This window comes from Diceros bicornis, chromosome 1 (genome assembly GCF_020826845.1).
Source record: "Diceros bicornis minor isolate mBicDic1 chromosome 1, mDicBic1.mat.cur, whole genome shotgun sequence".
NCBI classification, from domain to species: domain Eukaryota; kingdom Metazoa; phylum Chordata; class Mammalia; order Perissodactyla; family Rhinocerotidae; genus Diceros; species Diceros bicornis.
This window is the reverse complement of record NC_080740.1, coordinates 21,608,532-21,624,681: the sequence shown is the minus strand read 5'-3', so window position 1 is coordinate 21,624,681 and position 16,150 is coordinate 21,608,532. Positions and strand designations below refer to the sequence as shown.

Sequence of the window (16,150 nt, the reverse complement as noted above, 5' to 3'; positions counted from 1 at the left end):
AGCAGCCACAGCCCTATCCACATGGAGCTTGCAGCCTACCAAGAAGCAACAGCAGACGTTAGGCATTTGTTTATAAAACCTTTCCCACAAAGAAGTACCACAAGTAGGAAAACTTGGATATTAACCACAGAACTTTCCAAATGCTAAGTGAGCACTTTACCATTTGAGCTTATCCCATTGAAAGCCTCAGTTTTCTCATATGTGAAATGGGACCAATGCCTACCTCATCAGGTTACTGTGAGACTTAGTGTGTAAAGCTGTTAACACAGTGCTCTCCCAGCACATAATTGGTGCATGATAAATATTAGTTCCCTGCCCATCTGACACTGATCTAGCTGTCTCTAAGAAAAATACAGAAACCAGATCTAAATCTCTCTCTTTAACTCTAATTGTACCTTAATTTAGTAGCTTCTCTTGTCATTGGACAGTGGCCCTTTAATGTTGACTTCCTTTATTGTGCAATATTTTGATCTGATATTTGCAGTTAGCTGTGTCCGGATAATAAAGAAATATAAGAGCAGTGAGATCATTCATCCTTTCTCCTTTTCTCTAGCTAGGATGGTGTCAAACAGCCCCTCTGGCCAGGCCTCGGGAGCCCAGCAGGGATAGAATTACTATTCAGTAAAGCTCCCTGCATTAAGCTCTTTTTACCCCAGACCATAGCACGTAAGACACTGCTTTTACGCATCCATTGTTTCTAGTTGCTGGTCTTGTCCCTAATGCAGTCACGCCACATTGTATGTCATTACCTGTTCTTCCCCGTCTTTAACCAGAGGACTTAGAGGGGAGGGCTTAGAGCGAACTAAGTGACCTATAACCTTCCACCTCAGAAATCAGAAAATGAGAGTTTTATTCTAATTTCTCTTGCTTCAACAAGGGATGGTTACTAGGTGTTGTCAGTGACCAGCCATATTCTGGTGGCTTCACACATCCACATAGTATCCAGGTCACTTCAGCCCACAATATTTTCTGGAAGTAGCCACTTGCCAACACTTGTCTGTATTAAGACTAAGCAGAAAGTGAATTAATTATGTGAATGGCACTGGCCTGTGTGGGAACGATGTGAGGGCCTCCTGTTTACCGTTTTCCATTCCTCGAACTCGCCTGGATGGTCTCAGCACCGCAGAGGAGAGATCTGCTTGTCTGGGCCTTTGAGATTGTTTTGTTGGTTGGTTGGTTTTGTCTGTTTTTCCTTTTTGGCTCCTAAAATTCATTATGGCCTGTTGAAAAGGAATATATCACTTGTGGATGCCCTTGTGGATGTTGACTCCCCTCTTTGTGGCTTCTGAATCTATGAAATTATTAAGGTAATGCCCTAGCTAAGCCACGAGTGTGTTCTCAGTGAGGTACAACAGGTATTTCTCACATTCCACATCTTGACTGTATTCATGTCTGCCAAAGAAATGACATATAATGTGTAGATTTAAGTTCTGTAAATAGCACAGGTGAGCATGGAAATTACTTGATTTCCATTTAACATCTAATACCTACAACCTTAAATTTTCCAGTCTGTTGCTATAGTGTGTGTCACTAATTATTATCCATGTGTAGCTAAGTGGTATATTTATTCCAATAAATGATTCCGTCAAAAAATTCCTAATTCATATTTAGGCCATTTATTCAGAAGACTTTCTGTTCACTTATCTCTTTAAAGTAAAAACTGAAATAAAGTGATCTTTATTCCCTCCAGAAATGAAGAGGTACCTAAATCAGAATTGTGGAAGCTGAGATGCTCATTTTATTATTACCCACAAATGTGTAACAACATCATTTCCACTGTACTTTAGGGAAGAGAGTGCAAATTCGGAAAGCACCTCAAGCTGTTTCAGATGCAGTGCCTGAGAGGAAAAGGTCAACCCCCATGAACCCTGCAAATACGATTCGAAAGACACATAGCAGCAGCAGTGTTTCTCAGCGGCCATACAGGGACAGGGTGATTCACTTGCTGGCACTGAAGGCCTACAAGAAACCTGAGCTGCTGGCTCGACTGCAGAAAGATGGTGTCAATCAAAAAGACAAGAACTCCCTGGGAGCAATTCTGCAGCAGGTGAGGACAGCTGGAGAGAGTCCTTCCGCTTACCTTCTTGTTGAGAAGTTCACTTAAGGATTGGTGGAGTTGTTTTTATCATTATTAGTGAGGTAGGGAAATTTCAGGATGATTTTGATCAATGGTATATGAAATATAACTCCTGAATATTAAGTTAAATCATCTTGTCTTAAACATTTAATTAAAAACTAATTTAAATGTGAGCATTTATACTAGGTTTTATAAGTCAGAGGCCTCTGAATTGTTAATAAAAAAATTAAAGTTTTGAGTCATTCTTTTCATTTGGGTTAAACAAATTTTGCCCTGAAATTCCATAAAAAAAGTAAGCAAGACGTTTTTGTTGTCTGTTTTTAGTCTTGAATCACCTAAACTAATTTTTAGTGGTTTAGATAGGTGAAGTTCTGCAGTGTATTTTTATCAGTCTTTGATTGGTAGAAGCTGGAATATTTTTACCTATTAATAGTTTAGAATATGTCTTTCCCTGCATACTCTTTGCTGCCTGTATGACTCTGCCTTTTTCTACCATTGGGTATGCTGAGATCAGTCGCTTGTCTTCATTAAAGGATATGAAGTATGAAGTTATTAGCTCTGATCAGTTCCTTATAATCACAGGCTTAAGTATAAAAGTAGGTCATTAATTTTGTTGAAGTCAGTGGTTTGTCAGACTTTAACTAGCTATATTTTTCATACTGACTCGGGGTCATAAATGTTGATTAGCATTTAAATCTATCATAAATAGTAGTCCATCTGTTTTCTTTATTTTTTTCTAAAGCAGTTAACATTTTCAAAGTCGTTCTTAAATTTTATCATTTTAAATTTTAAAAAATTTAAATTTTAAAAAACATTTTAAAATTTAAAAAAAAACCCTACAGATTTTCATCTGTTATTCAAAGAATAACACTTGTAAGTTTATTTTTTCATCCATTCTCTCTTAGATTCAAGACATGATACTAAATGTTATGAAAGAGTAAAACCATAATCTCCAGTTCTGGGTTAAACGATCCCCAACGTATCTTGGGCAAAGATTTTATTAAATCATTTGAGCACTTTTTGGAAACAATTTAAATTCATATGTCACATAGTTTTAAGAGCTCAAGAGACAGGATGAAGGAATGAATGAGGCTGAGGGCGGGTGTGTTCATTTTTTTATTTGGGCAAGTTGGGAGGTTCAGGTTACAAATCACAAGGTATTTGGTGACTGACTCTCCAGAAAGGTTGTAAATTACCTTCTGGCTTAGAGGATGAGAGGGCAAAATGATGGCAGAGGCAGTTCATACAGAGGGCTACTATTGATATATTATATCAGTAGTTGTGTGATTATGTATATAGACATACATATTTTAAAATGTAGGTATACTTAACTCCTAAGGAAGTGGGACATGAGTATCATTAGTGTTGATCATTTGGTACAATCTAGAGCATACTCTCATCATAGCTGCATATTAGAATCCCCTAGGGAGCTTTTTAAAAATGCCAGTGCCTGGACTCCACCCCAGACCAACTAAATGGAGCAACTGAATGGATATTGAGCCATTGACTGAGATGGTGAGAGATGCAAAGGAACAAGGGTATGAAGGGGAATCAGGAATTCTGTCTTTCATACATTCTATTCGGAAGATGTCTGTTAGACATATCCCAGTGGAGATAGATGTTCAGTAGGTACTTACATATAAAAGTGCGGTGTTGGAGGACAGTTGGAGCCGGAATTATAATTTAGGAGACAGCAGCACAGAGTTTGGGTATTGAAAACCTTAGAGCTGAATGAAATAATCTTAGGAGATGGGGATAATGAAGAAAACAAGGCAGAAGATGAGTCCTTAGCACTCCAGCATAAAGGAAAGTGAGCAAAGGAGACTTGAGACAAAAAGATCCTGAAGAGAAGAGGAAGAAACTAGGAGAAGGTGCAATTACAGAAGCCTGGAGAAGGGGTGGGGTGTTGGTATGTGTAGTGCCGGGGATGATAGGAAATCTAAGGACTGTTGTCTTTATTTCACTCTGAGAAATCTGGTTGTATCTCATGTTAACTTATTTGCAAATTTGAATTTTAAGATAAGCCTACCATTTTCTATTTTTAACAACATTAACATTAAATTAGTATTCAGCTGAGCTGTGAGAAAAGCATAAGCTGTCATAATATATTTGATAGTACTTTTAAAAGACACAGAAAGAAGTCAAGTTACTAAAAAGACCATTCCAGTAGGAAATGACAGGAGGAATACCTTTCTGTCAGCTTTAAAAATGACTCTTGGGGGGCCAGCCCGGTGGCATAGCAGTTAAGTTTCCGCTTTGGGGGCCCGGGATTTGCCGGTTCAGATCCTGTGCATCGACCTACTCACCACTTATCAAGCCATGCTGAGGCGTCATCCCACATAGAAGAACTAGAAGGACCTACAACTAGGATATACAGCTATGTACTGGGACTTTGGGGAGCAAAAAGAAAAAGAGGAAGATTGGCAATAGATATTAGCTGCGGGCCAATCTTCCTCAAGAAAAAAAAAACATTCTTGGTTTGGACATGAATCCATACATTTGTGGTGTTAATGGAATCTAGGCCTGGATGCTCTAGGAATTGTAGTTAAGGGATAAGAAAAGATTATATTTGGGAATAAACTGGCTGACTAATAACAGTAATTTGAGGGTTATTTTGGTTTATGGTTCCATTTATTGGTTTTGGGGTATTTCAAGGACTTTGAGTAAGTGGTTCTTCAGGAGAACTGTCAGCTACAAGGAGCAAGCTTAGCAAGCCAAGAAAATGGCAGACAGGGTTATCAGAATTGATACTATTTATGGAGATCATTTCTGTTGATTACTGAAGGGAAAGTTTATAACCCAACATTTGGGCACTGTTTGGTTTCTACTTAATACAACTGATCAAGAATTTTTACTGTGACTCAAAAGTGATGGAGTTAATGGCCAGAAGTAAATAATGAAGTTGTTAACATAAACTGGTTTTGGATTCCTTTGACTAGAAAAAAATTGATTTAAAAAAATCTTTCTCACTTTTTGCCCAATGTGGGCTTACTATTTGATTAGAAATATGACAAATGCAGTGGACATTCAGGGAAAAAAATATTTAGCTGTGTATATAATGTTTTAATTCCCCAAAAGAAATCGAGCAGCATTTATGAAGATCTGGCATATACAAAACTAGCTGTCCCTTTTGGGCCAGTTGGTATAGTTATTTTCAGTATAAATCCAAATGTTGCCTGTTTCAAGTTAGGAAATAACAAAAAGATCTAATGCTTGGTTTTCACATCATGTACCAGGTAGCCAATCTGAATCCTAAAGACCTCTCATATACCTTAAAGGATTATGTTTTTAAAGAGCTTCAAAGAGACTGGCCTGGATACAATGAAATAGACAGACGGTCATTAGAGTCAGTTCTCTCTAGGTAAGTTCTTTTTTGATTTTATTTTCCTTTAAAAAATGATGCAAATAAGTATTTTAGTCATTGTTATTTTAGTGTTGAGCTGGGAAAACAGAAGCAAGGGTAAGCCTTCTATCATGAACATTTAAAAATTCTCTCCATAACTGGAACATATATATCCTTTACAGAAAACTAAATCCATCTCAGAATGCTGCCAGCACCAGCCGTTCAGAGTCTCCAGTATGTTCTAGTAGAGACACTGCATCTTCTCCTCAGGTATTTCATAAAATTATATAATGATAGCCCTGAAATGGACCTTAGGGGCCCTCTAGTTCAGGTCCTCTGATTGACACGTGAGAGAAATGAGGCCCAGAGAAGCTGCACAGCTTGCCTACCCAAAGTCACATAGCTAGTCCATGGCAGAGCTTGGTCTAGAATTCAGGTCCTGGGAACCCAGAACCCTTTTCCACCACACAGCACTGCTTGTCAAAGTACTTGATGTCTACCTTGCTTTTCCATTTTTAAAGTCTACATTTTGTTATAAGATTATCTACTTTTCCATTTGGTCACTAACTAGAAGACTTGTCCAGTCCCCTATCCAGTCTTAGATTATACAAAAAATTGAAGATATTTAATTTTATCTGAGACATGTTCCAATAAAATATTCTTGGGAAAAACTGTTTTTATAATAAACAAAAAATTCTGCCATTTTCATACGTTTTCTTAAAACACTTTTCAGTTGGATCCTAGTCAGAATACTCCAATTAGACTCCATTCCACCTTAGAGTTCCCCCACCAAGAGATTCAGCCCATCCTGCAAAAAGGTGGGGAGATCGGGGGCAGTATTAGTGTTCCAGCCCACCTGGTTCTCAGATGACCCAGCCAGCCGTGAACTCTCTCAGTTTCCCGGGGCTTTGGGACTGACAGTGGGACAGACCTCTCCACCCTAGTGCTGCTGACAGAGTGCTCCTTTCTCTGGACCCTCCTCCCAAGGATTAGGGAGACCCGACAGATGTGTGAACAGTAAGCATGCCCTGGGCAAAAGGCTATTCACATGTCAGAAAATGTTAGAAACCTATTGTGAGGAACAAAATAAAAGCAATTCTGTCCTTGCATGTACATTGTCTATAGAAGCCTCACTCTCAATGCCAACCACTAGGAAGCTGCTTATACTCTGATCTAATTATATACTGGGTGCCAAATCAATGGTGCTAAATTGAAAACAGGATAAATTAATGGGATGATTAACCATTATTTTCTTTCAAGCTGAAATTTAAGCCACAGTATTATATTGGATGGATGCTTTGTACTTTTCAACTGTCTGAATTTTTAATTTAAATACTTTTATTGTTGTTGCTGGATTGGGCTAATATTAGCATGATTTTTTAAATTTTTGAAACAGTAATTCCATATCATTTTTATGGACCAGTTATTAAGACTTATCTTCCAATCTGGTGAAGAGATATATGTAAGGAGGGAAAAAATTGTATGGTATTTCAGCATTGATAGAGATATTCAGAGAAATTACTCTGAACATGCTGGCTGTTCCCATCTTAAGACAGGTGAAATAATAAACGACAGCCAAAATATTCATAAGTGGAGCATCTTAGCACATTAGAGGAGATTAAATAAAGGTAGGCTTAATGCCCTTTAGCTGCCCTTGTTAGTTCTGACAGAGTGTAATGGCACAAACTGCTTCCTCCTGGCCAGCAGAAGAAGGAGGTCACCTCTCTTCAGTACTCTCCTCAGTGGTATAATCCACATAAATTGGCCTAGTCTTTTGAGGAACTTAGGGTGGGGCTGTATGATCAGAAAGTATAAGTACTCCAAGAAACATATATTTGCCAGATTCTGCTTTTTCACATTAGACATGAAAATTTATTTCACTTTTGTTTTAGTGAATTGTTTGGTGCTTGTTTTTGCTTAAGCTTGGAGAAAGGTTAACACAATACCAGTGATAAACTTAAGTATGAATAAAATTACTCAGTTGTTCATATGGTAACCAGTCACACATGTATTGAATTTTAGTGACAACTGGCTCATTTTTTTTCTTGTTTTTTCCCTCCAGAAACGACTTTTAGATTCAGACTTCATTGATCCTTTAATGAATAAAAAAGCTCGAATATCTCACCTAACAAATAAAGTGCCACCAACATTAAATGGTCATTTGAATCCCACCAGTGAAAAGTCGGCTGCAGGCCTCCCGCCACCCCCTGCAGCTGCCGCCATCTCCACCCCTCCACCGCCGCCTTCAACCCACCTGCCCGTCTCCCATCCTCCTCAGACTGTAAACTCTAACTCCAATTCCCCTAGCACTCCAGAAGGCCGGGGGACTCAAGACCTACCTGTTGACAGTTTTAGTCAAAATGGTAGTATCTATGAGGACCAGCAAGACAAATATACCTCTAGGACTTCTCTGGAAACCTTACCCCCTAGTTCAGTTCTACTAAAGTGTCCAAAGCCTATGGAAGAAAACCATTCAATGTCTCACAAAAAGTCCAAAAAGAAGTCTAAAAAACATAAGGAAAAGGACCAAATAAAAAAGCATGACATGGAGATGACTGAAGAAAAGGAAGAGGACCTTACAAGAGAAGAGGGAATTGCCAAGCTGAACAACTCCAGTCCGGGTTCCAATGAAGGTATTTCTATGTTTGTAAAAACCGACTACACGTGTTAAATGAACAGGAAGAGTGGACTATCATGAGTATAAAATTATGCCGTTTAGAATCAGTAATGCTTTTTTATCAAATGAACTTCCGTTTAGTTATTAATCTTAGTGTTGTGCTTTTGAGCAGATTTTTTCTTGCATTTTGCATCAGTCATTTTTGGTCTCTTAAAAAGAGAGCTATTAAACATGGTTTATGTATTTGTTAATAAGATGATGACATTTGGAAATGACCCTGTCGTTGTCCAGAGACCCCCTTTTAGAAGATGGACCTTGTTGCTCTTTTCCCTGTCATGGTATTGTGCAACCTCAGAATGACCTATTATATGCTATTCTTGAACTGGTTTAACCAGATAAACCAGCAATAAAAATATTCATTTCCTTCTTTGCCAAAGAAACAGGGTCACCCCTGTTTTAATTAATATTAGCACAGGGGAAATGTCAAAATCTTTATAAAAAACAGGCCAGGTAAAATTACATTTGCAGATCCATAACATTATCAACATTCAGAGTGAAAGCAATTTGTCTTGTGCAAGGCTGTTGGCGATTAGCTTGATAGATCTTAAGAATGTTTTTCAATTTTGAGAACACTGTTGTAGTAAACTAACATTGATCGTTATTAGTAAAATTAACCATTTCAAGCTTTTGGAAGCTTTAAAAGCCAAATATCCAGAAACCTAAAGAAGCTTAAAATAATGCTTTACCTCTAAAGAAAAGCTAATCAGTAGAAAGACTGTTTACCTCAGGTGTGGTGATCTTTAAAACCTAATGACAAAATTAGATTTTTCTTATTTAAAAAAAAAAAAAGCCCTCTAAAACTTAGTATCTTGCATGCCAGCACATAGAAGATTCAAGTCTATCATTTAGCATTGCTGCCAATTTTTTTTTTTTTGGTGAAGAAGATTGGCCCTGAGCTAACATCTGTTGCCGATCTTTCTCTTTTTGCTTGAGAAAGATTGTCGCTGAGCTAACATCTCTGCCAATCTTCCTGTATTTTGTATGTGGGATGCCACCACAGCATAGTTTGATGAGCAGTGTGTAGGTCCTCACCCAGGATCCGAACCTGCAGACCGGGGCCGCCAAAGGGGAGTGCTTAAACTTAACCAATACACCACAGGGCCCACCCCATTGAGGCCAATTTTAAACCTAGCATAACCAAGGCAAAATTCCCCAGGAAAATACAACTTTAGAAGTTACTTTAATGAATAGAGTTTGAGTGTTGTCTTATGTAATTTGCCTATAACACTGCAAGTCTGTAATCCTTAGATTTAACTGACAATTTTTATCATGTAAGAGAAGCTTTGATTATAGAATAGTATGATACAGTGCCTTTATTGACCTGGATTGAGTATATTGCATATCAAAGTATATCTGTTGGAATGTTTAGATCAATATGGTACTCTATAGTGGCCCAAGAGATAAGTGTAAGCTTTTTCCCTCAAACACTATCGTACTTGAATTTGCCAGGTCAGCAAAAGGCAAGAAGTAATAAAACCTCATGTTCAGAGTTAGTAAGCCAGGTTCCTGGGAATACCCCACTCTCCACACTTCCTACCCTTATCCTGAGTCAGGCTAGTGCTGGGAGGACTGGATCCCACTATATTGAGACTTACAGCAGAGTTTGAATGTTCTCAGAGTTGGAGGCCTAAAGAAGCAGACCTCGTCTTTTTTAATCCTTCACTAAGGATGTAGTACCTTTCAAAACCAATTGAGATGATCACAAACTGAGGATAGATCCAGACCCACATTCCTTTCATCTGTTGGAACTTATCTGCTGTCTGTGGCAAAGGGGGAAGCCAGGTGACCTGCACCTGAGGCCATTTCATTTAAGACTTAGGCTATCATAAAAACAAGCTCTTTTACCCAAGCCTGACTCGTATGTATATTATATATATATATGCGCATATGCACATGAACATGAACAATGAGCCCACAGAGTCTGCATAATTCGTTTAGTATGCTTTGTCATTTAAAATACTAAACCAAGAAATTATCAAATATTCACTTTTGTTTTGTATTGAACATGTAAGTTTTGCCAGTAGGCAGGATTAGGGTTTGAGTTATAAGTTTAATTCTACTTTGAATGATAAAAAATGACCCTAATAAAAAGTCTAAACATACCCTCTGGAAATGGTGCATTCAAACAAATGAAATACTGAGGGATTTTACACACTTTCACAGCATAGTCCTGAGTGGCTGGCACTTGATCTATTTATTTGTCTTTTTTAAAAACAAATCTGTGTAGTATTATGAAGATTAGAGATTAGAGGAGTGTAAATCGGCATTCAATAATAACTTATTTTAAATTACTTTAAACTGATGGGAAAACTTATTCCACTGTCTGCATACAGAAAGGGTACCAGTAAAAATACAGTGACCGAAGCAGTCTGCTACCTGACTTCATTGTCTCATGCCTTGTTTGAATCCTATGAAAAGTAGACGTTGATGTAAAATTTGTGTCTCCCATTGTCTGGCTGCATCTGCCACCACAGTCTTTGCATTGCTGGGCAGATGCCACAACTGTTGTTGACAGAATAGGAGAGTGACCTTGGGTTAAGATGGAATTCCTTTATTGCGCAGACACTGCAGTAGCCAGGGTGCTTTCAATGCCTGGCGTCGGTTCTGCTGGCGCTGGTCACAGGGCCTCTATTGTTTGTGTTCAATTGTATTCCTTGCTCACTGTTGCTTATTGAGATGGAAGAATAGAATTTGAGGAAAAGCGTTCCAGATGTTTCTGATCTATTTTAGAATTATAGACATTTTATAACCATACTGTTTGGTGAATGCTTGAATTTTTTTTTGTTGTAGGAGTTAAAGAGGGTTGCACTGCCTCCACGGAGCCTTCTTCAACAATTGAACTCCCAGATTATTTGATGTAAGTTCAGATGTCTGCCAATGGGAAAGAACTGTTTAATTTTAGAAAGTTTGCAAATTCTTTTCCCATAATTTGCAAATGAGAAAAGTAAGAAGTTCCAGAAATAGAGTCCTGGAGCCACCCCTGCAATTGAAAGACTGCCATTAAGCCTGCTTGTCCCAAATCCACCCTTGTCTGCTTGAGCAGGTTGTGCCTCCCCCTGCTCTGAGCTCTGCTCCACGGCCTTTAAGTATAGAGACGCCTGTCCTTTGTTCTGGGGCCAGCCCCAGCATTTGATTATGGAAGATTTCAGGGATCTGACTCTTCAAAGCTGACAGTCTGTCAATGCACAGACATTCACTTGGGGCCCCCCCAAAGGGATAGTTTATTACCAATAAAGTGCTTAAACCTCTGCAGTTAATACAAAGTAGAGATAGGATGATTTTTATTTAAATAAAGCTCTGCCATCAAATTAATTTTAAGAGAGAATAGTAAAATTGGATCATTTCACTTTAGTACCGGTTATAATGTTTTTCTTGTTATGACAACAAGTTGCTATATGCTGAGCTGGGGACATTTTTGTAACTGGTTATCACATAAATTATAACTTGGACACATAATTCTAGCTTTTTTACGGACTCAAAGCCTTCTGTAAGAAGAAAATAATTAAGTTGCAAGAGCCTGGAAAAATCGAGAGTGAAAGAGCTAAACAGATCTGACTGCAGATAGCTTTGAAAATGAACAAATGTGCAGAGTAGCTTGAGTGTAGAATGGAAAATGGAATCTGAGCTGTATGGACATTTGTTCTCTTTTAGTAGCATCTCCTGGTGGACAAAGTTAAACTATGCTGTTTAGCCCTCCATGTCCCATGAGATGCTCCTTTCCAGAGTAGAGAACATTTTATACTTAAAATGTGTTACTTTTGCTTAACGGTCATGTGAAAGCTATACTTATTGGGAAATGATACAGCATGAAACCATAATGCTGGTTATCATCTCTTAACTAAAAGGAACCCAAGAAACCATGCTGAGTACTCTCTCATCTAAGGTAGTGTATGGTTTTAGAGTTCTGTGCGGGAGCTTTGAAAAGCAGCCATCACCGAGTTGGCCCAGGAAGGGTTGGTTGGGGGACGGCGCCTGGCTCCACTGATGAGGAGGTTTACCTCTCCAACTGCAAGCCCACTTCTTAAAAGTCTCGTGGAAGTCAGTCCGCTCAAATAAACTGAATGTGCTCTCATTCGCTTGTGATGGATTTTGAATTCCTCTTTTTTGTAATAGTGATGTATACTTGTTACATATGACAAAATCATATGGGGAGACTGAAAAATAGTTCTAACCATTTCCCCCTGGATTCAGGGTGTTGCCATGTTTTGTCAATCAGTTAATTCTATATTTAAAAACTTGTTTTCAAGTTACTGATCTAAGAATGGTTGCTGCATCTGCCTCAGTGCATTTCTGTATGTTTTTCATGTTTCTAGCTCTTTTAAAAATCATGAAAGTATATAACCTATGTGATGGTTTGCTTAATTTAAGTAAAAGCAATTTATTTTAACCAAAAATTAAGTCTTATATAAAGACAGCAAATTTTATAAAAATCACCAGACATATAGAACTTAAGTTGCTTCATAAGAAAACCAAAAGGACATATTATAAAACCTTAATGCTCAGCCTCTGAATAATTCATACTTAACCACAATATTCCTAACTTTTATATAATAAGAATACTTCTGTTACTTGTGGTTGTGAATTATCCCAACTGTTTAAAATTTTACTCCATCACTGCATTAAGAGCCAACTGTAGAACCATAACAATTTTTGTTAAAAATAGTGAATGCTTTTCATTAAAATGCCAGTGTAAACAAATAATCTTCTATAATAGCAACACAACCGTTGGCCAGTTTGGTATTTTTCCCTAAGGAAATTATTAAATAAAATACCGAGGGTGTGGCCTCGGGTGTGATTTTGAGAAAGCAGGATGAATATTTTATGTAACAAATTGAACCTGCGTTTCACGATCCATTTAGCCATTTTGCTTACGTCTGCTTATCCTGGGAACCTTTCTCCCCCCTGGCTCCCTCTGCTGTGTGGTCAGGACAGCTCGTGTCTGGAGAGGACTCCCTCTCAGCTTGGCTGGCGGTGTTCCTGTCACAGTAAAGACTCCAGCAGAGCAGCTTTAAATCAGCATACTACTGCTGTCTCAATTACACCTAGACAATTAAACCTCCACACTAACTCAGCATGAATAAAAATATTTATGAGGACGTTAAGGTTGCTCACTGTATCACTTTTCTCACAATTCCAACTAGACATCTGTGCTATCACATTTTAAATAAAACTGGTAAGATTATCTAAAACCATTTGGAAAAGACTGAACTCCAAGGTTTTTCCACATGAAGTATATATGTGTACCCCCCACAGGCATTTGGAAGCTCCTGCCACTTGCCTGAAATTGCTTTGAAATCTCTAATTTTTATCTCAAACAGTCAAGGGAAGTTTGCATTCCATGACAGAAGCACAGAGTGCAAAGACCCAGGCCAGACCCTGGTGTGATCCCAGTTCCCTGATCCACAAATAATATTAACTCTGTTTTAATATGAAAATTCTATTTTACTTTACTTAACACTGAATAAACTGGCACTCTGGGAAAATGGCCTTTACTCACCAGGTCCCTAGAAGTATTCACACCCCAAAGTAACACAGATTTATGTCATTTTTATTAAGAAAGTAAATTAGACCAGTAATACAGCACTGCCATTCTGTTATACATAGTATGACATCTAAGTGTTAGAAAAGAACTAAAGAAATACACGTTTTTTTCTTTTTTTTCCTCTGGTCTCTCATTTTAAAAAAATGATAAACAGTTCCCCCTTTGTATTTTATCTGTTTGCCTAATCAGAGCAGGGAGGAGAGGGATCGAGGAAAAGGCCGGAGGCACCTTGCTGGCAGCAGGTGTGAAAGGCCAAAAGACAGCCAGCCTCCCTCTCATGGAGCAGCAGGTCTGGAGGGAGCCAGACGTCAGCACTTAGGGACTGTGTCACAGTCTTCCTGGTTTCACATTACCATCGAGTCCTGTCTCCATGTGACTCGTAACAGATGGGTTGGCCGCTGCCGCCAGTGTGGTAGTGAATTATTTTGGGTAGAGAAAGGTTTAAGGAGCTATGTCTGCATGAGTATTTTACACAGTTGCACTTTAATTCCGTTGCCACCATGTCTTTTTCACATTTACTCTCCTTCATTGAAGCTCTTAAGCTCCCCTGTGGGATAATTTCACCTGGAAGGTCTTTGAAGGAGTGACATGGCAGCAAACAGTGGCAGAGCAACATTCAAGCCAGGGAAACATGCATGGATATAGTTTCTAAAGCTTTCTGTAGCTACTCTCCATTTATCTTTTTTCTTTGTTTCTTGTTAGTAAATATATTGCTATCGTCTCCTATGAGCAACGCCAGAATTACAAGGATGACTTCAATGCGGAGTACGATGAGTACAGGGCCTTGCATGCCAGAATGGAGACAGTAGCTAGAAGGTTTATCAAACTGGATGCGCAACGAAAGCGCCTTTCTCCGGGCTCAAAAGAGTATCAGGTAAACACGTTTGTTCCTAAATGGGCTGACTTTCATATTTTACTTTTCTTTCTTTCTCTGCCCCACCCATCCCCAGGCGTCCTGCTAGCTTTCAGAGCAAGTCCTCTTGCAGACTGGCCTCTCTTCATTTAAAATTTGCTAGGAAACTAAATATTTGAAATAGTTCTTGAAAATACGTAAACACAATGAACCTGTATTTCCACCAGTGGAAAAAATAAGTATATTTTTTATTTAGCAGTATGTATAAAATATGTAACATATACTTACATATTTTCTATAACATAATGTATAGTATGTTGAGAAAACTACTGAACACAACTAAATAGGAAATAACATTGAATTTGATTCATCGAAATATTTGATTGCATAGCCAACTCGACTCAGGCTACAGCTTCTAGGTCTGCTGCTATTCCACCAAAACTGCTATTGCAAGTAAATTTATTTTTTTAAAAAACCTCAATCTAGCATAGAATAGGGAAGATAGAGACATAGAATATAAAGGGGGCTTAATACCACAGAAGTTTGCTGTAAGTGGAGAAAAGCTTGGTGCCTCCAGCCGTTCCAGAGACTGACATTTGTTAACAGGTATTAATCTGTTTTCACTTCCCTACTTTGATTGGTACTGTTACTACAGCGGACAAAGAGCAGTAGAAGCCTGACCTGTCTACGATTGTTCTCATAGTTCTTAGCAAAAGGATTGAGAAAATGAATCTTTCCGTCCTTGTGTAGGCCAGATAACTCTGTCACACTTCACAACCGTAGATGGAGCCCCGATCCTGGCCCACTGCCATTGTTCTAACAAGAACCTACGTGAGAGGATGGATGGGTTTTACCTCACTGGAAAACACAGCCTGATAGCGTCTGTACCCCAGAGATTCATTATGTCTTCTATTAGTGGTCTTTAAATAAGCTGCCTAGAGTTAGTTATAGAAGACTTTGCCAGAGGAGTTGATGTTGGGGGCTATAAGAGGTTGGTGACATGGTGGTTTGGAGGGGTTTTTTTTCTGCATAGTCATTTACTAGTGTACTATGATTGTATTTAAACTAAAATGTAATTCCAAAGATGGCTTAGTGGTCAGGAGCAGCTCTGGAGCCAGACGGCCTGGGTTTGATTCCCAGCTGTACCATTTAGTGTTTGTATGACCTTGGGCAAGTTACTTAACTTGCCGCAAAATCCTCAAAAATCCCCATCCATAAAATGAGGTAGTTATAGACTTGTGCAGAATAAATGTAAGCATTTGGAAACATCTTAGATCCATAGTACATCAGGTTATATGGTACATGAGGGCTAGCCATTTTCCCCAGCCACCCAGTTTCCCTCCCTAGAGACAGTCAAGTAGTACTGGTTTCCAGTGTATTCTTTCACAGGTCTGGGGGTGTGTGTGTGTGTGTGTGTGTGTGTGTGTGTGTGTGTGTGTGTATAAGATGTATATACACAAGCAAATTCACATATATACCATATTTAATTGAATCTAAGATATCAATTATAAGATGCACCATTGTCTTATGTTCCAGTATGTTAAACTTTGATACAATATTTAATCTGATTAAAATGTGCTTCTTAGAAGTAATGAAATTCTTAAAATATTATTTTATTTTCACCTTTTATTTATTTATTTTTTTTTTTGAGCAAGATT

At 38.4% G+C, this 16,150-nt stretch overlaps 1 protein-coding gene across 1 annotated transcript in view; it reads left to right on the top strand.

The window, feature by feature from the left end:
- Positions 1-16,150, top strand: part of ELL2 (elongation factor for RNA polymerase II 2) — a 75,983-nt gene that overhangs the window by 54,911 nt on the left and 4,922 nt on the right. The window contains exons 5-10 of the mRNA XM_058533606.1: positions 1,788-2,047; positions 5,314-5,438; positions 5,603-5,690; positions 7,483-8,053; positions 10,888-10,954; positions 14,342-14,513. Coding sequence (XP_058389589.1) covers positions 1,788-2,047; positions 5,314-5,438; positions 5,603-5,690; positions 7,483-8,053; positions 10,888-10,954; positions 14,342-14,513 — 1,283 coding nt within the window. The remainder of the gene's footprint in view (positions 1-1,787; positions 2,048-5,313; positions 5,439-5,602; positions 5,691-7,482; positions 8,054-10,887; positions 10,955-14,341; positions 14,514-16,150) is intronic.